The sequence below is a fragment of the Babylonia areolata genome, chromosome 2 (assembly GCF_041734735.1).
Source record: "Babylonia areolata isolate BAREFJ2019XMU chromosome 2, ASM4173473v1, whole genome shotgun sequence".
NCBI lineage: Eukaryota > Metazoa > Mollusca > Gastropoda > Neogastropoda > Buccinidae > Babylonia > Babylonia areolata.
In genome coordinates this window covers 7,740,972-7,765,045 of record NC_134877.1, presented here as the reverse complement: position 1 = coordinate 7,765,045, position 24,074 = coordinate 7,740,972, and the positions used below count along the sequence as shown (strand labels likewise).

General features: G+C 41.7%; 1 protein-coding gene and 1 non-coding gene across 3 annotated transcripts in view; one reads left to right on the top strand and one right to left on the bottom strand.

Annotated features, from left to right (window-relative positions):
• Positions 1–9,338: 9,338 nt before the first annotated feature.
• On the bottom strand, positions 9,339–9,409 carry Trnag-gcc (transfer RNA glycine (anticodon GCC)). Its single transcript has one exon. It is a non-coding gene; the product is annotated as a tRNA-Gly (tRNA).
• Positions 9,410–9,700: 291 nt separating this feature from the next.
• LOC143297170 (2-amino-3-carboxymuconate-6-semialdehyde decarboxylase-like) overlaps positions 9,701–24,074 on the top strand; it is a 41,649-nt gene continuing 27,275 nt past the window's right edge. The window contains exons 1-7 of one of the 2 annotated variants that reach the window (XR_013057220.1): positions 9,701–9,937; positions 13,210–13,351; positions 14,628–14,677; positions 15,638–15,797; positions 20,335–20,411; positions 20,936–21,029; positions 23,514–23,609. Coding sequence is in view for 1 of the 2 variants with exons in the window: in XM_076609365.1 (XP_076465480.1) it covers positions 9,881–9,937; positions 13,210–13,351; positions 14,628–14,677; positions 15,638–15,797; positions 20,335–20,411; positions 20,936–21,029; positions 23,514–23,609 (676 nt within the window). In the remaining variant the exon portion in view is untranslated. The remainder of the gene's footprint in view (positions 9,938–13,209; positions 13,352–14,627; positions 14,678–15,637; positions 15,798–20,334; positions 20,412–20,935; positions 21,030–23,513; positions 23,610–24,074) is intronic. The other variant, XM_076609365.1, reaches the window with a different exon arrangement.

Below are 24,074 nucleotides of genomic sequence, written 5' to 3'. Positions count from 1 at the left end.
TCAGTCACTCAAAACTGAAGCCAAGGAGCTCCCCCATCTGCCAGGATATTACTATCCACCTGTGATGGGTTTAGAAGACAGAAAAGTGATGGTTGCCACGTACGTCAGCACGCGCCTGACATACACTGACCTCCAGACTCCTGCTGGCACAGTAGGATGCCGGCTCACCACGTGTGCTGTAACCATCTCTACGAAGGGTAACAAGCAGACCAACCTAGTCAACGTTTATTACCCTGCTGGAAGCTTAAAAGAAGAAGACGTGGCATGGTTAAAACATCTGGACAATCAAACTAGCAGTTGGGTGGTAGCTGGAGATTTCAACGTCAGCCACAGACTGTGGGACCACGACCAGACCCAAAACACTGGGAATCACCTGGCGAACGCAGTCACGGACTCCAGCCTAACACTGCTAAATGACGGGTCAATAACCCGCATTGGACAAACAGGAACGCGAAGCAGTGCCATAGACCTCACTATGGCGTCGCTAGACCTTGGCCTGGACGCGACGTGGTGCACAGGCCACGATCATCTACAGTCTGACCACCTTCCAATACACACTGTGCTTGGTGGTACAGAGCTTGTCCTTGCAAACTATGATGAACCACCAAAATTCCAGTACCACAGAGCCAATTGGAGCCAGTTCGCCTCCCGTCTAAACGCAGAATGCGAGACAAGCGACCCACAAGACCCAGACATTAACAGATACTATGAGAACATCAGGAGTATGATTCTCAGAGCTGCCGAGACTGCCATTCCCCCAAAAGCTCCCAGTCATAAGGGAAAACACAGCCGCACTGCTGTGTGGTGGAATGATGAGTGTGACAAAGCCACCGCTGCCAAACGACATGCCCTGCGGTTATTCCAACGGAATATGTCTGAACAGAACAAAGAGGCCCTGGATAAAGCCACCAAATTCTGTGATCAGTTCTGTCACGGAAGAAGCGCAGAAAGAACACTGGGAACGCTTCTGCCAAGAAGAGATCCGTGAACCGAAAGACATTTCCAAAATCTGGAGGAAAGTGAACGCACTGCGCAAACGGTGAAGGCGGCCTGAGCGCCCATTCCTTGTGAACGGCCGCCTTACACGTGACACAAGGGAGAAGGCAGAAGCTCTCGCTGACACCTTCTCCAGAGCGAGTCAGTCACATCATCTCCCCGAGAAGATGATCAAACTGAGACGTGAAGCTGAGTCGAACCTTATCCTGCCTGTGATGGACGACAACTCCACTCCCTTCAATAGTGATCTCACTCTCACTATAGAATTAAGGATGGCAATCAGTACTCTGGGGACGACCAGTAAAGCCACTGGTATGGACCCCATATCTTACCACATGATTATCCGCTTCACAGAACCAATGGTACAGGTACTTCACACACTCCACCAAAAAGTGCTGGGAAAATGGATCTGTGCTTAAAGCCTTGAAGAAAGCCCTCATGGTGGCCATCCCAAAAGATGGCAAACCTCCGCAACTCCCGACAAGCTACAGACCCATAGCGCTTACCCCACACCTCGGCAAAGTATATGAGAGACTGGTCAAAAACAGACTGGAACACTTCCTAGAAAAGGAAGGCATACTCCCTGTATGTCAAGCAGGATTCCGACGGGGCAGAAACTGCATGGAACATGTTGTCAGGCTCATTGAACATATCAAACTAGGCATGGCCAAAATTCCGAAAACAACCTTAGCCACCTTCTTTGACATTAAACGAGCCTTTGACACGGTATGGCATGCTAAACTCCTGGACAAATTGCAGTCCCTGGGCATCACAGGCCGCCTTTATCACTTCGTTACGGCATTCCTGGACTCCAGGGAAATGGCAGTCAAAGTGGGATCTGCAGTATCAAAAACACACGTCCTTGACATGGGTGTCCCACAAGGCAGCGTTATTGCACCCACATTATTCAGCATCATGCTACATGACATTGAACAAACCATTGGTAAAGACAACCTGCACATCTCACTGTTTGCGGACGATCTCGCCATATGGGAGCACCACTGTCCCCGCTGGAACTCAAAAGCATTGAAACGCTTCCAAGACAAGGTGGACAGCGTGCAAAGATACATGGAAACAAACGGCTTCAAACTGTCCGCTGATAAGACTGTCCTTATGGTATTCAGCAGACGGAAATCAGCTGCAAGAGTTGAGGACTTCCACATCACACTCGGCGGTCGCGTGATCCGCCCAAGCAAAGAGGCCAAGTTCCTAGGAGTTCCATCTCACAGAACTTAACGTGGTACAGCCATATTCACAACCTGATGACCAAAGCTATGAGGGCTGTGGGACTCATCAAGCTAATAAAAACTGAAATATGGGCTTCCACAGAAAGTTTAATCCACCTAGCGGGTGCTCTTGTACGCTCCAGACTCACATATGGACATGAAGGGTTCTTTACCGCTTCTGACTCGCTATGGAACAAACTGCAGCGAGCAGAACTAACGGCGCTGAAACACGCGCTCGGAGTCTCAACACACGCTGTCAACGATCTGGTTTACCAGGAAGCGGGCTGGCTGCCCCTGAAAGAAGAATGCCGCCGGAGATGCGCGAACTTCGCGAAGTCCGTACCCTGACAACTGCAAATTCTGTCAAGGATGTCCTTAACACGGAATTCAACTCCGGAGACGCCGCATACAGACGTAAATCGCTGCAAAAGAGACATCACTTGCACAGGCAGACTGAACCATTCCGCACCCAGACTGCATAACTCTGGCACAAGAGCCAAACGAAACCCGACAAGGTGGTTCCTACCCCGGTCACCCACTTTGCACCCTGGAGGCTCTTAAGACCTGACACGCTATTGTCATACGGGGACGCAACAAAGAAAAAACGACCCACTATACCTCTCCATGCTGGCAAAGATACAAATATACGAACGATTCTCAGAGCACTTACAAATCTTCACAGACGGCTCTATCCTTGAAGACGGAAAAAGCAGGATGTGCCATGGTCATCCCCGACTTGAAAATCACAAAAATGTACAGACTGAACAAAGGGATCAGCATCTTCACAGCCGAACTCTATGCTATTCTGATGGCCTGCAACACTGTGAACGATATGCCCCGGCCACCAAGAGCAGTGGTGATTCTTTCTGACTCAAAATCCTCTCTGCAGGCGCTCGCAAGTGGAGGCAGAAAAAATAGAAAAGAAATACAGATGGAGATACTTTATTTGGCACACCAGATAACAGAGAAAGGCACAAAATTAACCCTTATGTGGATACCATCCCACTGTGGAATAAGAGGAAATGAGATGGCAGACAGAGCTGCAAAAGATGCCACCACTATAGACAATCACACTGACCTCGGACTATCCCAGGCAGAGGTGCAAAGTAAGGTTAGAGCCGCTGTGTTCGAACTACGAAATGAACAAATGCGAGCCCGTTGCCAGACACATAGTCCTTCAGCCAGCCCCTCAAATTAAGGGTGTCGGTACCACTCATAGTGGCAAATGTTATCATATATTTTTGGAATCGTCGATGTCCCTAGATGTCAGAAAATCATGATAATGTTGTGAACGTGGCAGCTTTCTGCCTGTTATCACGTGATTTCTAACCCCACCCTACCGCGTCGAGAACGCGCACCGTGATCAAGCCCTGTTCTCCCAGAGCCTATACCATTGAAGATAGAAAAACCATTATTGAACAAAAAAGATGTATAATAGCATGCTAAACAACTTTTGTTCTTATAAGTATATTAAATTATTATTTGTTCGTGAAATGTAGTGGCGTTTTGAGGATTTCATGTCATATTCACACAAAATCACTTTTGTGAGTGTCATCAAAGATTACGCAACACGAAAATAATTTCAGTTTGTGTTCTGCTCTGCCTAAATGGTTGCAAAGAAAAAAGTACTACTAAACAAGAAGATGTAGAATAGCACGCAAAACAACTTTTGTTCTTATACATATATCAAAATATTATTTCGTTCATGAAATGTAGTGCCATTTTGAGGATTTCATGACAAAATTCACACAAAATGCGGCACTTCGTCTTTTGTAAAGGCTACCTAGTAAGATATAGGAAGACATATTTAGAAACAGAACGAAGCGTTTTGACCATGGGCACACATGCAAACTGGGGGAGGGGCAAAACATGCAGGTTTAGAGACAATACTTGAAGAACTAAATCTGTTAAAAGTAAATCAAACAGCAACCTTTGTTTTTATCATTTGATATGTGAAATTATCACATATTCTTATGATATAGGGATTAACATAAAGAAAGTAAAGTCTATATTTTTCCTGTGTTTGTGTCTGTTTCAGACGGTGTCAGAGGGCAGTACTGACCACCAGAAGTACTTCTGATTGATAAGGATCCAGTACCATAATGGCAGAAGCTCCGCCTGAAGGAAGACCCGGATTAAAGTCTTCAGCTGACCAGTGTATCATCCACCAACAGACTTACAAATGGGATGAAAATGAGTCTCTGATTTCTCCAAATACATTCCAGTCATGGGAAACTTTGCTTGAAGCGGCTAAAATAAGGAATCATGTACCTGTGCTGGATGCTGCCAAGACGGTAGTTGGTATGGAAGTACCAAAAATAAAATGCCCTAGGTACTGCAGAACTGTCTTCACTATGAAACTTCGTGTGGATAAAACATTACGTGACATTGCTCCTGGGAAGAATCACTCTCTTGTTGATGGAATCTGCTATCTTTTGAAGACACAGTGCTGTGTCGTTCTCTTCAAGCTGTTCATATGATACTCCATGTCCTAGCCTGTTCAACGTTCTGATCAGCTACACGTTTCAAGTAAGACTTTTCAGACCATATTACAAAAGGATGTGTTTTGGAGTCTTCTGTTGCCCATTACTTACAGCAAACACAATGTCTTGGTTAAACGAGTCGATGAGGATTCGATTCCTGGTTGATGTGTTCTCGTTGTTTGGATCACCAGTAATGAGTGCCAGACGGAAGCGTTTCAGATCAGCGGGTCCAACAGATTCCATTGTGTCCAAATCTGAGGGGTTGATGGGCCATGGTGACTTGTTCTGCGAATTTTTCACTGCTTGTCGAAGATGCAGAGATGCTTTATCCAACACTTTGTCAATCGATGAGCTGTCTGATTTCCACAAGGCCAGCTGTATTTTGAGTGCCTGATACATTCGGCCAAGTTCGTGGGGACTGAGAGTGACTGGCATCACTAAAATCTTTCCATTTTCATCTGGAAACATAAACAGCTCCTCACTAAATCTAATCTCAAGCTTTCTACGGATGTGTCTAGTTGTGGAATCTTTGACGTCTTTGATACCATTCACTGACATGAACATCTTCAACTTCTCAGTAAGAGACACTAGAGGAATGACGTCTGGCTGTGCCATTAGTTCTTTGATGTGCTTGAAAAGCAAGGCATACGATGCATCTTCTGCGTTCTGATACGTCCTTTCTTTGTCATCTGGCATTTCCTCATCAGCCTCTTTCTGAGTTGGCAATCTGTCTTTACATGTTTCTTTAGTGTATAATCTGTAGCATGTCCGACGGTATTGTGCCTCAGCTCTGTTTGTCACTGCAGTTATTTTGGTGTCACATTTCACATTTTTTTCACAGCAATGTCACGTAGTGTTTTATCCACACGAAGTTCTTTTGCCTGTATTAACTGTTCTCTTGTGCTGGATTTTTTCAAATACTTCGAAGACTTTTCACAAAATATACATTGTTTTGGAAGAACCCTCGAAGTAGAAGATGGTCCTCGACTTTGCCGCTTTGTCTGCGAAGCTTCCTCACGTGGTTGAACTGGTTCCTCTGCTTTTCTTTTCAGGCTGTTCAAAGTATGTTTCATAGTGAAGACAGTTCTGCAGTACCTATGGCATTTTATTTTTGGTACTTCCATACCAACTACCGTCTTGGCAGCATCCAGCACAGGTACATGATTCCTTATTTTAGCCGCTTCAAGCAAAGTTTCCCATGACTGGAATGTATTTGGAGAAATCAGAGACTCATTTTCATCCCATTTGTAAGTCTGTTGGTGGTCAGCTGAAGACTTTAATCCGGGTCTTCCTTCAGGCGGAGCTTCTGCCATTATGGTACTGGATCCTTATCAATCAGAAGTACTTCTGGTGGTCAGTACTGCCCTCTGACACCGTCTGAAACAGACACAAACACAGGAAAAATATAGACTTTACTTTCTTTATGTTAATCCCTATATCATAAGAATATGTGATAATTTCACATATCAAATGATAAAAACAAGGGTTGCTGTTTGATTTACCTTTAATAGATTTAGGTCTTCAAGTATTGTCTCTGTTTTGCTCCTCCCCCAGTTTGCATGTGTGCCCATGGTCAAAATGCAATATCTTTTAATTTGACTTTCATCTATTTCTGCTCAAATTTTCTTTAGCGTGTTATTCTTCATCTGGTTGTTTAGCAGTTACCTGTATATTTACATCTACAACCATTTAGACAGAGCATTACACCGACTTGGACAAACTGGGCATTTTGTCGTGTTGTGTAATTTTTGATGAAACTCACAAAAGCCATGATTTTTCCGAAACGATTAACATTTTTATAGTTTTATGAGAATAAAAGTTGTTCACACGTCCCTTACGCTTCGTTTTGCTTCTAAATATGTCTTCCTATATCTTACTAGGTAGCCTTTACAAAAGATGAAGTGCCGCATTTTGTGTGAATTTTGTCATGAAATCCTCAAAACGGCACTACATTTCATGAACAAAATAATATTTTGATATATGTATAAGAACAAAAGTTGTTTTGCGTGCTATTCTACATCTTCTTGTTGAGTAGTACTTTTTTCTTTGCAAACATTTAGGCAGAGCAGAACACAAACTGAAAATTTTGTCGTGTTGCGTAATCTTTGATGACACTCACAAAAGTGATTACTTTTCCAAAACGATCAACATTTTGATAGTGTTATGAGAATAAAAGTTGTTCACAAGTCCCATGCACTTCCTTTTGCTTCATAAAGTGTCTTCCTATATCTAACGATTTACCTTTGACAGAAGACGACATGCCGAATTTTGTGTGAATATGACATGAAATCCTCAAAACGCCACTGCATTTCACGAACAAATAATAATTTGATATACTTATAAGAACAAAAGTTGTTTAGCATGCTATTATACATCTTTTTTGTTCAATAATGGTTTTTCTATCTTCAATGGTTTAGGCTCTGGGAGTACAGAGCTTGATCACGGTGTGCGTTCTCGACGCGGTAGGGTGGGGTTAGAAATCACGTGATAACAGGCAGAAAGCTGCCACGTTCACAACATTATCATGATTTTCTGACATCTAGGAACAAAGACGATTCCAAAAATATATGATAACACTTGCCACTATGAGTGGTACCGATTAACCTTCTGGCTGATGGACTAACACGGGTGGCTCTTCCTCCCGACGAAGGGAAAGAGAGAACGCCTATGCTTACCCCGGACAAACATCAGAGTCCTGAAAAGGATCAGGACCCAATGCCGAAGAAACATCCTTAACATCAAGTGTGCATGTGGCAATGACGCCACACTTGAACATGCATTCAGCAAATGTTCGGCCCTCGCCGATTCACTGAACACACAATGGGTTTACAAGCAAACCCATGACCTCAGTTTCGATGAATTTCTCCATCCCCACCCCACCTTGGGGCTTGGGCCTGTGAGAACCCTGACTGACTCGCTCCTGTCCTCTGGCGTAGCCTCATGGTTTTAACCCCTGCGCCACGGGAACATAGAACAGGACACTTCCAACCTAAACAACCAGGAACAACCCCGAAGATACCACCACCCCAAAGAGGAGCCAGGAGCCAGCGAGGACACCCCTCGAACTGCCAGCCAGGACTCCCCCACTACAACAATCAAAACAGGGCGCCACCCCCTTTGTGGATCATCGCCGCAGAGACAGAAAGGCCATCGCGAGAACCAGCCTCGAAAAAAAAAAGAAAAAAAAAAAGAAAGAAAGAAAGAAAGAAAGGAAAAAAAAAAAGACTCTCTCTGAAAGACATCCGCTATGAAAAATTTGACCTTATTAAGGGCTTCTTGCCGATAGGTCGTTAAACTCCGCACACACACACACACACACACACACACACAAGTGATTCAGATGTTCCCTTATTCTGGTTGCTGGAATACTGCTGTAGGCCTGTGACTGCTTGCATTGTACTGTTCATTTCAGCACATGCTGTCAATGAGGACAGCTAATACGTACGCTGCAACTCCTCCAACTATGTGTCGGCCCCTACCAGCGCTATTGCCACTCATCACTTGCTCCATCACCAGGTCTGGAGTTTGACCTGTCCAGTATCTCTCTCTCTCTCTCTCTCTCTCTCTCTCTATATATATATATATATATATATGATAGTCAGTCGTGTCCGACTATGACCATCAGAACAGCAGAGGCAACTGCTGTTCCGACTATTTGGGCTAGAATTTGATTATAGTGGAGAGTGTCTTGCCCAACTTACATCCCCACTCTCTTGGCCAAGAGGGCTTTAGGACAGTCGGCGTTGGGATGGTTCCCGAAGGCCAACTAGCCCACAAGGCTGCAGCACTAAGAACCAGTGCAATTTTGCCTCCTAGTTTGAGAGTCATAGTCCTTACACAAAAGACTAAGCTGTAAACGATTTCCCATTGACTGGAAAAACCATTGATAATACAGCTCTCACTTTGCTGTTGGCCCAAATGTAAAACTTATGTCAATCTGTGATCTGCCGCTTCGACAAATGGCATGGTGGCCATTGCAGAACTGACTCATGAATATCATGGTGGATCAACTAAAGAACTCAGTCACCTGCTGTATGTAGATACACAATAATTTTGTGTTCATGTTGTACCCAGTGACAGAAAATTACAATATTTCCAGCAAACATTTAAGGTGCAGAAGCCATATCGATGATCAGCCATCTCAGTCTTCACACTCATGCAGTGTCCAACCTTTGCTGAACTACTGTATGTCCTGGACTTCTTTTGCACTCGCAGGCTCTAAGCTGTTCGCGTTCAAGGCACTGTCAAAGTATCTTGGGCTTCAGAAAGGACCACCAAGAATGATACAAGTTAGTTTCATCTTCCAGGCAGTCTTTGCTCTTTATGACTATCTGATGCACTACATTTTGCCACCTTCATACTCCAGCCAGCTGTATTCTCTTTCCCACGCTAAATTGACGTCTACTGCGCCAGGGTTCATGTGTCAGATTTGCAAATACCGGTTCACTTATTTCCAAAGAAGAAATTTTGTAATATTCTGTTCTTTTCACAGTCAAGTTGATTTCGCTTTCATCTGCCTTCCATACTGTCTGAATTAGGCCTCATCCAAACATGCTTTTAGCCTCCCTACTTGGATTCCAGTCAGTTTGTCTTCAACAAAACCTGACATTTTTCTGTTGGAAAAAAAAATCAGTGCATCGACCGGGAATCGAACCCGGGTCACCCGCGTGGCAGGCGAGTATTCTACCACTAGACCACCGATGCGTTAGTAGGATTTGTAATTTTAATTTATATATTATATATATTTTTTTACAACTAATTTTATGTTGTACAAATATTATTTAATGAAATTGCAAATGTAATCTAATTGAAAACGCAGGACGATAAGTAAAGAGACTTGAAATTCGTATAAATTAATTTAAGATAAAATCATTCATTTCTAATGCTTTCTTTATTTCCATTGGTTGATACCACACACACCCACCGCTGCACCAAGATGCTGAAAATACTATATAATTGGATTTGAATCGTGTCAGTGAAGGACGAAGGTAATTGAGAGGTCAAGTTTTTGTTTTAAGTTGGCGAAAGGGCACTGGGATATTCTGAAAGAGTGATGCGCAGATCGCGCCAGTGAGTTCAAGGTCGGAATAGATTGACCCCGAGGGAAAGGTCACAGGTGTGAAAGCTTTGCATGTGCAGTTCATCATCGTACCGAAGAAAAAGATCGGCGGCAAGATGAAGATTGATCTTCATACCCATATTTTACCCGAAACGTGGCCTGACTTGAAAGAGGTACGCTGATTTGTTCGCCAGTCCCAATAGACTGCCCTTGGAAGAAGAAGAAAAAAAAACCCTCTGCAGGGCAGCCAGCTGTGACTGAAATATTAAGGCCCTACAGGTTAACTCAGTTAACTGTGACATTATTCTGAAAAATTACTGAACCTCAATATTCCCCAGCCAGTTCTAGTCTTTAATGCGGTGCGTGTAAGCATTTCCAGAACATAAAATACTTTATCGAAAAGAAGAGAGCGAGAGAGTGACGTCAACATTGCACAGCTGGTTGAATGCCCAAGTCGCATCCGAAGAGTTTGACACACACACACACACACACACACCGAGAACAATATTTATTACCTTTCACAACATTTCGGGGGTATGGATCGAGGACAATAACAAGAAGCAAACGGTCACCATTTAAAATAACCAATCTTGTTCAAACTGAAATTATTTAAAGAACAATCACACACAAATGTATCATGAACATTGTTCATATCTCATTTTATTTGTAGGCTGTAAGGACAGCTGTCAGCCATAATTCCATTTTGCCAAATGTTATAAATCTAGAGAAGTTTGATTATTAAGGGGCATTTCCAAAAAGTACACACACACACACACACATACACACACACACACACACACACACACACACACACACACACACAGAGCAATCACCAGTCCATGCAAAATACTGTCCACAAAGTTCCCAGGAACAAATTATTGACGCCAAAATATCTAACCATATGCAGACATGAACATGTACATTCCCAGCCAGTCTCAGCCATGTACCAGTTGAATTCCTTTATGGATTTAGGAAACCTGAGACATGAACAATACTGAATTTGGGAAAGAGGTTCAGAGATAGATAGGAAAGGAAAGAAATGTTTCTGAAGATTGCAGCTGGTTTCTGCCTTTAGAATGTGTTGGTTGTCATGGTTTAACCTCAAGTAGGATCATGAAGAAAAAAAGATCAGGATAAAATTTTATGGGAATGCAGTAAAAGCTTCAGAATGATTTACTGCACAGATAAGAGGGAGAAAAAAAATCCAAAATGGTTTTTCTTTTCTTTGTTATATTTAAACTTCTTTTAAAATTTTGTATGCATTTGAATATTTGATGAAAGAAATAAAATACATGCACATCAAATATCTACAATATAAGTCATATGCGTAATGGCACTTAAAGTTTTATTTATGAAATAAATCCTTGAAATTGCAGTTTTTATAAAATTACTTCCAAATGTGTAGTGTTGGCCTAGAGGTAACACATCCACCTAGGAATCTCATACTCACCAGTATTTTCTCCTCTTCAACTAGACCTTGGGTAGTGGTCTGGATGCTTGTCATTCAGATGAGATGATAAGCCAAGATCCTATATTTGCAGCATTCACTTTCGGTACATGAAAGAACCCATAGCAACGTAAAGGTTGTTCTTTCTAAAATTCTGTATTAAAATCCACTTGACAGGAAAACATACACTTGCAAGCAGAAAAAAAAAGAGTAAAAGTGTGGCACTCTAACTGCAGCAATGCACTTACCCAGGGGAGAGCTGCCTGAATTTCACGCAAGAGAAATCTGTTGTGACAAAAGAGTAATTCCATAACATGCTTGTCACCATAACATAACATGATTCTTCATTCATGTGCCTGTGAGCTTGTGAATTAAGTTGGATGCGTATATAGATCTATGTTTCTGAGATCAAGGATGGCAGTTTATCTACTAGAATTGCTGTCATGTCAAGACTATATATAGTATGTCAATAAACACATTCTGAAAAGTTGTATACAGTCTTCATGAACATGCTTATAAATATTTTTAAAAAAAAGTCTTTCTCCAGTTTTTTTAAGGTTTATTATATATATATATATATATATATATATATATATATATATATTTATATACATAACCCATGCAGAGAAAAGGAACATCTTGTATATGATCAGTGCTTTGCTTAGAGCACACAATCTAAAGAAGCTGGTAAAGATCTATAGATGTGATCAGGGGTCAGGCCTTACTCAACTTTTGTTAAAAGAATTTGACTGTCTTTGCTGGATCATGTCAAATTGCTAACAGATATGAGAAGTGTTCAGTGAATACTTTATTTTAGAGGGGAGGGAAAGGAGATGATGTGGATGAGGTTGCAGCATTTCAACTTTAAAAATAGAAAAAAGTTTTAATGGGGCAACCCAAACTCAGGTGCACTGAACATGGGACACTTTGGTATGTCAGTCACAAAGCTTCAATGGGTGAAATGTCATGCAACTGAAATGAATCTGTGTGTGTGTGTGTGTGTGTGTACACACAAAGAGGATATGTATATACGTATATATATATATATATATATATATATATATATATATATATATATATATGTAATGTATATCCTCTGTGTGTGTGTGTGTGTGTGTGTGTGTGTGTGTTAGGGGAAAAACACAAGACAACTACAAAATTGTTGTGTACAATAGTTTTATCCCATCCGACATACTGTGCATACTAATTGCAAACAACACGCCCCATTTGGTTGAACAAAATGCAAATCTTCACCTGTCCTAGTTGCGCTGAGTGACTAATTGACACACTCACTATTACATTTTGATTCACTCTTTCCAGCAATTCTGATTCGCTACAATTCAAAACCTACAGCTATACTGCACGACAACAAGTTTAACACATTATGTCTCAAGGAGAGTGGAGGGGAAAGGTAAGATGAGGGGATGGGGAGAGGAAGATACAGCTCTGGGTATGATAGCGGGCCCAATCAAAGATGAATTTAGCATAACGTTCTCCCTAGACAGGATACTAAAATGGTGTTACCTGCCCCAACTGTGTGTGAGGGGTAGATGGGGGTGACTTAATAGACAGACCACCCTACAGAAATGTTCCGACCATAATGAGCACTAGCACAAATTTTCTGACATGTTCGTTAGATCAAAAACCCTATTAGCATAAGTTGTGTACAGTCCATAGAACAGCAATCAGTGAACAGACCACATCAGCATGGGTGTTAACAGCACAACCTCAAAGGATGAACTTTCAAAGGAGTGGGGGAGAGAGATGAGAAGGTGGTATGGTGGGGGTGAAGGGATGATTGAGGGAAGGGAGACAGAGTGGGGGTCGTGTAGGTGACACTACCTGCACACTATTAACACATGAATCCATGCTTTTATCGGCATATAGTTTGTTTCATTGACAACAAATGTGACATGAATTCTATTTTTCAGAGGTATGGATATGTTGAATTCACTCAGCATCAATAAAAACAAATGTGACATTCTGTCTGTTTTTCAGAGGTATGGGTATGGCGGATTTATTCAGTTGTCTCACCCCCCAAGTGGCAGATCAAGGATGATGAAAGATGGAAAACTGTTCCGTGAAATTGATGAAAACTGTTGGTGTCCCCAGGAACGTTTGAAGGAAATGGATGCTACAGGTGTGTGTGTGTGTGTGTGTGTGTGTGTGTGTGTGTGTGTGTGTGTGTGTGTGTGTGTGTGTGTGTGTGTGTGTGTGCACATGTAACATGGATACTTGAGACAGAACCAGTTGGCTGAACACTGATGGAACTCTTTCTTCTTTTCAAGTCAAACACCAACTTTATTCGTATTTTACAAACTTCATTTGAAACCATAATCAGGAAATCTTTCCAATAAAACTGTTTGGAATAACATATTCAATACTACAATTTCGCATGCAATCAATTTGCTTTTGGTTATTTATGAATTGAATACAACAGACTTCACAAGTAAACTTTTGCCCATTCATGAGTTGAATAAAGACACCTTCAAACAAACAACAATCCCTACAATCGCTCACCTGAGACAGAACCAGTTTCTTGAACACAGACAGAACTCTTTCTTCTTTTCAAGTCAAACACCAACTGATTCACAGGTGTACTGCTCTCCTGCTGCTGATTACTGTTTGAAAGCTGTAAGGCCCTTCAGCATTTTCCATGTGTATTAAACATATGCTCTCACACACACACACTCTCATGAGCAGACTCACACACTCACACTGTTACACCCATGCATGTGTGTGCATGTGTGTGAGACTGCATGTGAGCAGACATACAGTTGTGTGTGTGTATGTGATCTTCAGTTTAACGTCTATTCACTATGAATGTTATTAGATGGAAAGAAGAGAGATAGTGGGTGAAAGGGAGGGAATGCTTGTGAATATTAGTGTAGGACAGTGTTAAAGTATGTTTTAGAGGAAATGAAAATAGTCTATTATAAGAAATAAAAAGTTTAAAGAGATGGTGGTGTGTATGGGTTGTCCCTGGCAAAATTTGAAGAAAAATCCACTTTGACAGGAAAAGATAAAAACTGCAGGCAGGAAAAAAGAAGAAAAAGGGCGTTGCTCTCAGTGTAGCAACACGCTCTCCCTGGGGAGAGCAGCCTGAATTTCAAACAGAGAAATCTGTTGTGACAAAAAGTAATACAATACAATACAATAATGAATGAGGTGTTATATGAGGGAAATTAGTTGTATGTATATCAACAAGTGTTAACTTATGACATCAACAAGTATTAACTTACAACAATGTAAATAAAATAATGATATTAATTGAAATGCATCAAAGGAAGATACCAAGTGGACTGGAGTTTAAAATTTCTGAAAACATTCTAAGCAATGAATAATCATTCAAAATCTTTGTGTTTGGGGGAAGGGGGGGGGGGATGAGATTCAATGTCTTGAGTTGTGTGTTCCAGGTGTTTCTGTACAAGTGTTGTCAACAGTTCCTGTCATGTTCAACTACTGGGTGAGCTAAGACCTGATGTCATACACTCAACAAGTAGTGATTGAGAGCTTTCATGACTGAAAAAGAACAATATCAATCACTCAGGGAAAATGAAACACACATGTCTGCACTCTACAGAACATATAAACACATGAATATGGGCAGATGTGCACACACATCCAAGCACTTGCTTGCATGCATGTATGAATGCACTTGTGCACACAACACACAACACACACACACACACACATACACACACACACACACTTAAAGGCATACACAGACACACACATATGCGAACACACAAGCACATACATGCAAACACATACAGACACACACAGAGACATTTATTACATTATCAATCATAATCAGCTAATTTAACAACCATCCAAGCACAAGAAAATTTCTCTCTTTGTATAAATAAACACACAATACGTTTCAAGTAACAACACACATTTCAATTTTGTGGGACAGTTCAGACATGAAATAACATTCAGTCATCTATATTTACATAAGGATTCACAATATCATTGAATGAGTATGCAGAAACTCCCACACAGTCAGTTTCTGACTTCATATCTTTAGTTTTGCCAGCTTCCAACATAAAATTATGATGGATGTGTATGCATGCATGTATTCTGACACATACATCATGTATGTGTTTATCTGTGTGCATATGCATACACACATGCATAAGCACATATATGCACATACACAAAACATACTGATGTTTATGTACACACATGTAAATGATGAAACACCCAGCAAATGAAATTCTTTGTTGACTTGAATTCTTGCTTTTCCTATTAAAGAGGCTATGGTGATATTTAAAAAATCATATGATGCGGGGCATGCTGGACACTATGTCCTTTTTATATAAAATCTGTGAGTGGAGTGATGATAAAAAGAACAAAAAAAGAACAGGAGATACACACATTACCTCATATGCATGGTAGATGCTGTGACAGATGTGTCTCTCAGGCAGAGCCCAGGGACACTCAAGATTTGAGTCAGATCTTGAACAATCACATTGCTGGCGTGGTGGGGACATATCCATCCCGTTTCATCGGCCTGGGTACTCTTCCCATGCAGGCACCAGAGCTGGCAGTGCAAGAACTGCTCCGCTGCAAGAATGAGTTAGGTGGGTCTCTTTGCTTTGTATCTCAGCATGTTCTGTGCATGTAATGAATGCTTTGTGCATGTTGGGTTTTCTTTTCAGATTTTGAAATATTGTTTGAATGCTTACTTTTTCACACCCTCTCCAGTGACAGTGTGCATAGAGTTGACCAGTGTCTGTTTTGATTCACCATTTAGTTGTACTCACCACTATCTGCTGTGCCCCATTTAACCCACACTTTCTTCCAATCCAATGATTTCTCTCACTTTGAAGGAAAGCGTTGGGGCCACCTCACTTTACAAAAAAACAGTGGGGTTGCAAGAAAGCGTGATCATTTCCCTCCTGCACTTTCTTTCATTTGCAAGAAAACGTGAGAAAGAGAAGAATGAGAGAGACGAAAAGAAAGAGAAAGATGGAGATGACATCAGTGATGATCATGATAATGACAATAGTATCAGTAAAGACACTGGTAGTGATGACACTGTAACTGACATCTATTTATTGTTTTTGACATGACAGATCATTGCATTGCATCAACCTCAAATTCAGCATAGGAATCAATAGCAAACAATAAAATCAAGGCAATGTGTATAACTCAAAGAGAAATATATACCAAGACTTGACCCAAATCTTTTCCGAGGAATGTTGGGAACAACATCGAAATGATTAAACTTTCTGCAATAATGTGATAGAAAAAGGTGTTTTACAGCGCTTTACCCTCGTGTAGGGAGCATGAAAATGGGACCTAATACAATTTTGATGTTTGTTGTGATGCAACCTTTTCTGTCGCATTTATTCAGGATGTTCCTTCATTTCCTGCTTATTTATATGTCCATTTGTTTGTGTAACATCCTTTTTTTAAAAACAAAGTGAAAGAAGGAAAGCAAATCAAGCAGCCTACGAAACAGACAAAACACAGGAAACAGACATACACTCTCTCACTTACTCATTCACAGACAGACTCAGACACACACAAACAGATTAGACAGACAGACACACACACACACACACACACACACACACACGCGCGCGCGCGCGCTATGCACGCACGCACGCATGCACGCACTCTCACACACACGCACACACAGAGTTTTTTAAACCAATATTGTGCCATCACCTAGACATATAGACTTTTCCACAGTTGTCTGTTCTGCAGTGCTTTCAACTTGCTATGGTATGACAACTGAAATTTCAAAATGTACTTTTAAAATAATGGCTTGATTTGGAAGAAAAAAGAAGTTTGATTATTGAAAGAAAAAGGAACAAAATAAAATGCAAACAACACCAAATGGCAGTCATCCTGTTCTTGTACCCTCCTTGACACCCCCCTCCAGTCCCTTCTCCCCAGCTTGCTGGATCCCCAACAAGGGAGACAGGATGTTTGATATCAACCAGATAAATAACTGCCACTATGCCTTCTGACAACCCTTCAAGCCAGCAGCTCCTGACTTCCAGACTCAAGCAATGGTTTGAATTATGTGCCTTTTCTCTTAAAGTGATAAGAAATTCTAGGGAGAGCTGGACAGTACAAGGTCTTCAGATAAAAAGCCCACCTGAGTCAAGTGTTTCAGCCCTTAACTCCTTACACTCTAAGGGGGCCGGGCCACACGTAGGTCATGACTCCTGGATGCCCTTGTTTTGCTGCCTTTTTTTTTCTTTTTCTTTTCCTGGTCCTCAGCAGGTTCTAACCCGTGCCTCCAGGGTGGTCACCACTTCAGGACTGAGTCACCTTTTCTGGCAGATGTTTTAACCTCTGAGCCATCGTACGCCTAGTTTGAGTAGGGAAATTTAATCCTTAAAAACTTTACTTTCATTCCTCTGTGACCAGATCCAGCTGGAACTCTTTTCTGCTGCTTCTGCTATTGCCTTGAGAGCCCATGTCCTCTCTCTGCCAGAAATCAACAGCTGTTTCATGAGACTGTAGGCAGATGCGCCCACAAACCTTCTTCCACCAGTCTCTATGGTGAGGACTGTGGCTTGGAAGCCAGATTCTCTCAGGCTGCTGGCTAGACTAGCATACTTCTTGGTCTTGTAGATGTGGGCTTCCTCCATTCTGCTTTCGTATGGCACAGTGAGCTCAATCAGAATCGCTTGTTTCATTGCCTTGGATTGGAGTGCTATGTCAGGTCTCATGCCGCTCTTGCTGATGATTTCCGGGTGTTCCCCTCTGGTAGGTCAACTGTGTATTCCCAATCTTGGGCACCATCAAGCAGCCCACGTTTCCATGCTTTGGAAACTTTGGATGCTGTTCCTGGCCAGACTTTATTGCCTTCTGCCGAGCAGAACTCTGCTGAAACTTCTGGTTGTGTTGGTGCTCCTTGGACAGTGCTCACCATGTTTGCAATTTCTTCTGGCACTTGGTTGTGCCTCCATGTGTACCATCCTTGGCTCAACGCCGCTTTGCATGAGCAGAGGACATGTTCCACTGTTTGTTTGCCATGTCAGAGTGGCACGCAGGGTCATCTGCTTTCCCCCATTTCACCAAGTTTGTATTCAAGGGAAGGGGGTCATACACAGATCTTAGGATGAAGCTGACCCTCAGAGGGGCCATGTTCCACATGTCGCTCCAGCTGAGGCTCCTTTGGAGTGCATTTCCCATGTTGTCCACTGCTCCTACTGGCCTTGCTGGACTGCCTTCTGGACTCCTATCATCCTCTTCCTTCTTGATCTCTTGTATGATCATGTCTCTTTTTGCTTTCCCCCTTGCCTCAGACCACCATTCCATCTTTGTCAATCCCAGGCCCTGTCTGTTGTTTTGGGTGCGTCCAATTATTTCCTTTGTCTTAAGGCTTTCTTTCGCTGCACTGACTGCCTCCCATACTGTCTTTTTTCTGCCAATCTTCAGCTTGGGTTGGTTGGATTTCACAATACTGTTACCTGAGTCTTCAAGCATGCTGAGAAGTCTTACCTTCCCAACCTTGTATTCTTCGACAAGGGACTTCAGAGGTAGCCTCAGCTTTGCTTGGCGACAGTAGAGTGCCACATCAGTGAGACCAGATGGGACACCAAGCCATTTGTGTGTGTATTTGTTGATCTTTGCCTCAGTCTACTTGACTGTGCTACAGCTGATATCATATATCAGGAGAGGCCACAGGAGCTTTGGTATCAGCATGGACTGTAGGCACCACACTTTGTATTTGCCAGGAAGGCCACACTGGTCTATGATATGCAGGCCTTCTTCTGTCTGCTTGGTCTCCTTTCTTTTTGTCTTTCAGGGACTCATCATACCGTCTTCCAAGGCTCTTGACTGGTTCATCTGACACCATTTGAATGGCTTGGTTGGCTACAGTGAATGTGACCGTTTCAGCTACCTTTCTTTTACGCAGTGAGAGGCTCCGTTATTTCTTTGGTTTGAAGTTCATCCTGGCTGAAGCAACTAGCTCGTTCAACCACTTCAATATTTTACGGGTGTCATCCTCATTTGTTGAAAGGACTGCTTTGTCATCCATGAAAGCTTTCAAAGGAGGTATCTGGTATCTGTTACCAAGGTTGGCTCGATCTGTTCCCTTCATTGAAGCCTTCAAGATCACTTCCATTGCCAGCACAAACAAGATTGGAGAAACTGCACAGCCGATGGCTATGCCCACTTCCAGATTGATCCAATCTGTCGCGTATTCCTTGGTGGTGAACCGCATTGAGAAGCCATGGAAGTACTTCTTCAGCATTTCCCTGATGTCCGTTGGTACATGGTGCATCTCGAGAGCCAGTTGGATCATGTTATGAGGAACTGACCTGTACGCATTTGCCAGATCCAGCCATACCATGTCAGGGTTCTTTTTCTCTGCCTTTGCTCTTTGGATTGCATCCCAAATCATTGTGGCATGTTCTACACAGCCAGGAACTCCTGGGATGCCGCCTTTCTGGACTGACACTTCCAGGTACTCATTTTCTGTGAGGTATTTTGTCAGTCTTGCAGCCATGACAGAGAAGAAGATGTTTCCTTCCACATTCAGGAGCGATATTGGTCTGAACTGGTTGATGGTACTTGAATTCTGCTCTTTCGGGATGTACACGCCATTAGCTATCATCCACTGGTCGCTGATCTTCAGGTTCCTCCATGCTGATCTTATCACTCTTTGGACCCAATCAAGGACTTTAGGACATTTCTTGTACAGCAGGTACGATATTCCGTTTGGCCCTGGTGATGAGTTGGCCCTGGCTTTCTTGACCACTTTCTGTACTTCCTCAAGGGTTGGTGGTTTATCGCTGAACTTCTTCTCTGGTTTCTGACCAGACCCTTGAGATCTAATGGTTTCTTGCTTTGTGGATCAGAATACGTTTTCCTGAGGTGCTGTTCAAGTGTTTTCTTTGTCCACTGTGAGTGCCCCTGATTTGGGCTGCTCAAACAGTTTCCTTTCTAAAGTACTTATTCCTTGTGAAATACTTCTCTTTTGGCAATCTTTTTTTTTTTCACTTACAGTTTTGGGAATGTTGCTTCTTGTTAGATGACAGGTGAACTGACAGAAAGTCATATACATAACATTTCCAGCATTGGTCCAGTTCAGCACATGCTGGAAAGGGACTACAGTGTATGATTTGTTATTTGTTATGGTGATTTCAGGATTACCAGGAGTGCAGATAGGGTCTCACATCAATGAGTGGAATCTTGATGCTGAAGAACTGTTGCCCGTCTTTGCCGTAAGTGTTTGATTTTTTTTTTTTTTTATAATTAATTTAACACTGTAAATCATGCCATTCTTTGTTAATGTATAAACGTTCAGATCAAACCAATCTCAATCTTTTATGGAAAGAAGAAAGTATATAGGGAAAGCATAACGCTAGTTTTGCTGCTCTTTCTATTAATATTTCCCTCTTGATTTTAAGATTATTTCCAGAAGATTTTTAGGTAACTAGCAAAATGTATCTTGAAAGACATGTTTTACATTGTGCTTGTGTCAGTATAAAAGATTGTGTTAGCATGATGCAGGTACAAACACACACACACACACACACACACACACACACACGAACAATCACTGCTTTGCCATTTTTGTTTTTACTTTTTGTTTAAATGTCTTAAACGAAATGATAGAGAAATGTGTAGTTTAGTGATACATCTGCAGAATGATATGAATTATGCCAGAACTGTCAAAGGCTATGCATTTATGGTTGAATTATTTTATCCTGAAAGAATTGTTAGCAATTGATGCTGTACTGTGCAGGCAGCCGAGCAGCACGAGATGGCCATCTTTGTCCATCCGTGGGATATGGAACAAGGGGGCCGCATGAAAAAATACTGGCTGCCTTGGCTAGTTGGTGAGCAGTTAAAGCCTATGTTCATACTATAAACTGCACAGTCTGCTCCAGTTCTGAAATATAACTTTCACTGTGTATCATAATCATTGTTGATTACATTAGTTACAGTCTATCTTGCTTTTCAAATATTGTGTTAGACACTGTGTTTTTATTTCTTTACCTATGGATTGAATATTTTGAATATTTTAATTAATTTAGCATCATTCTTTTTAAGACTACCAAAAAACAAAAAAAAAAGAAACGGACAAGGTTTTTAATGCCACACCTGTTGTCTACGGCCTTTTTTGTTCCGCAGAATGGAAGTACTCCACACTTTTGAGATACATCCAGTCCAGTTGTAGATCAAAGTTGGACAGTGTAATTGAGATGAGTATTTCAAAGCTGAGTTGACATTGTACGCAGGTTTGAATTTTAAAAAAAAAGAAAGATTATAAAGATGAAAGCAGGTGACAGCATCCTTGAAAAGAGAATGCCCATGGCAGGTCCATTGTGCAGGTCTGTGTCACATGTGAAAGGTGGGATTTTTCTTCAGATTTTCCTCCTCCTGAAAGGTGGGATTTTTCTTCTCCTGAAAGGTGGGATTTTCCTCCTCCATAAAGGTGGAATTTTCCTGAAAGGTGGGATTTTCCTTCTCCTTAAAAGTGGGATTTTCCTGAAAGGTGGGATTTTCCTCCTTTTTAAAAGTTGGGATTTTCCTCCTCCTGGGATATTTCTTCACCTCAGAGGTGGGATTTTCCTCCTTAAAGGTGGGATTTTCCTTCTCCTGGGATTTTTCTTCTCTTGAAAGGTGGGATTTTCCTTCTCCTTAAAAGTGGGATTTTCCTTAAAGGTGGGATTTTCCTCCTCCTTAAAGGTGGGATTTGGATTTTCCTCCTCTTTAAAGGTGGGCTTTTCCTCCTCCTGAAAGGTGGGATTTTTCTTCTGAAAGAGGATTTTTCTTCTCCTGAAAGGTGGGATTTTTCTTCTGAAAGGGGATTTTTCTTCTCCTGAAAGGTGGGATTTTTCTTCTTTTGAGAGGTGGGCTTTTTCCTGAAACATTTCTTCTGAAAGATGGGGTATTTCTTCTCCTGAAAGATGGGATATTTCTTCTTCTGAAAGATGGGGTATTTGTTCTCTTGGAAGATGAGATTTTCGTTTTCATAGAAAATGGGATGTTCCATTTCAAAGATGGGATTTTCCTTGTCCTGCACAGGACCTTGAGTTGTGGTCCAGATGCTACTCTATAATGAGATGATAAACAGAGAGGTCTTTTGTGCGGCATGTGTTTGGTGCATGTTTAAGAATCCACAGTGACTTCATGGCATTATTCCTGACAATGCAAGGCAGGAACATCTATTTTAAGAAATAAACAAATGCAGGAAAAAATGAAAGGGTGGTTGTGCACTGGGGCACCATGTTGACCTAAGGAGAGGAAACTGTGTTTCACACTGAAAAATCAGTTGTTACAAGAAGATACTGGTAACATAGCCCAGCACCCTCTTCTGTCAGCCCTGTCTCCTCTTGGCAAAAGTATTAACAGCAAGATAAGTATTGCATTGTCATTCCTGTTTTATAATCCTCTTTTTCTCAACAATAGTTTACTTTAAAAAGTATATCTGTGGAACAGCTGTTTCCATAAACAAAAAAAGCTGGAGAGTTCCACAGCAATCTTGGATCTTCCGCATGTGCATCTAACTTTTACTTGAAATTGTGAGCAGTGCCAAAGGCGATTGACATAGGCAAAAGCAGCAAACATGTGATGTCCTCCATTTCTTTATTTGAAAGCCTTCATGCTTCATACAAACTCTGTTTAATGAAGTGCCATCATATGCACAGTGAATAAAACAAAATATGAAGCAAAAAGTATTGAAAAAAAAAAGGCTGCTATTTCACATGTTCTTCCTCTCATGATCGCCTTTGTTGCTTGTTTTTCGAAAGCACAGATAATGTAAAGTGCCTCTATAAGTCATGTTAGCATGGAACTCTCTAGCGGTCTATTGTCTTTGAGTCTGTTGCAAAAGTCTGTCACAAAATTTTACTGTGATGATAATGATCAAAGTCCTTCATGTAGTCTGAACTGTAATGTGTTTGGTTATCAGATCTGATGTAAAAAGGCTGATGAACTGAGCCAAACAATGGAGATAACCCATCATTGTTGGAAGTGCTGGTGTTGACAACCTTGTCATTGACTGAAGGGAGATATGAAGTGTTGACAAAGAAGGGCAGAGCTCTTGCTGGAAGTTTTCTCTGACAGAAGGTACTGTGCTTGATATCCAAGATATCAGTGATAGATTTGGCACATATTGAAAGGGGTTGAAAAGGGAATGAACAATAGCTTGTTTGACAAAAGAGGAGTATGTGACTTGAATGTTAGAATCTTACTGAAAAATGCCCATTTTTGGTGAACAGGCATGCCAGCAGAAACCACACTGAAAAATGCCCATTTTTGGTGAACAGGCATGCCAGCAGAAACCACACTGAAAAATGCCCATTTTTGGTGTACAGGCATGCCAGCAGAAACCACAACAGCCATTGTCTCCATGCTGTTTGGTGGAGTGCTGGAGAGATTCCCCAAACTCAAAGTCTGCTTTGCTCATGGAGGTAAATGATCACATCCATGTGTGTATTTTTATTATCATGTGTGTGTATGTGTTTATGTGTGCATGTATCTTCTGTGTTCATGTGTTCTCTCTGTGTGTGTATGTTTGTATGAGTGTATGTTTATATGTGTCAGTGTTTGTGTGCATGTGCTTGTGTGTGTTAGTATGCATTGAAAAAGAAAGATTTTCAAAATATTTCTTTACTGAAGTTGTAATCCTTATGATGCTAAACAAGAAGACCATTGGCCAGTGTGTACAAGCATACATCACAGGTTGGCATAAGTTTTCAGTTGGGCCAACAGCAGAGTGTGAGCTGTATTATCAATGTTTTTTTCAGTGCAATGGGAAATCTCTTACAGCTTAGTTTTTGTGAAGGACTATGACTGTCAAACTAGGAGGCAAAATTGCACTGGCTCTTAGTACTGCAGCCTTCGGAGGGAGTTGGCCTTTGGGAACCATCCCAGCA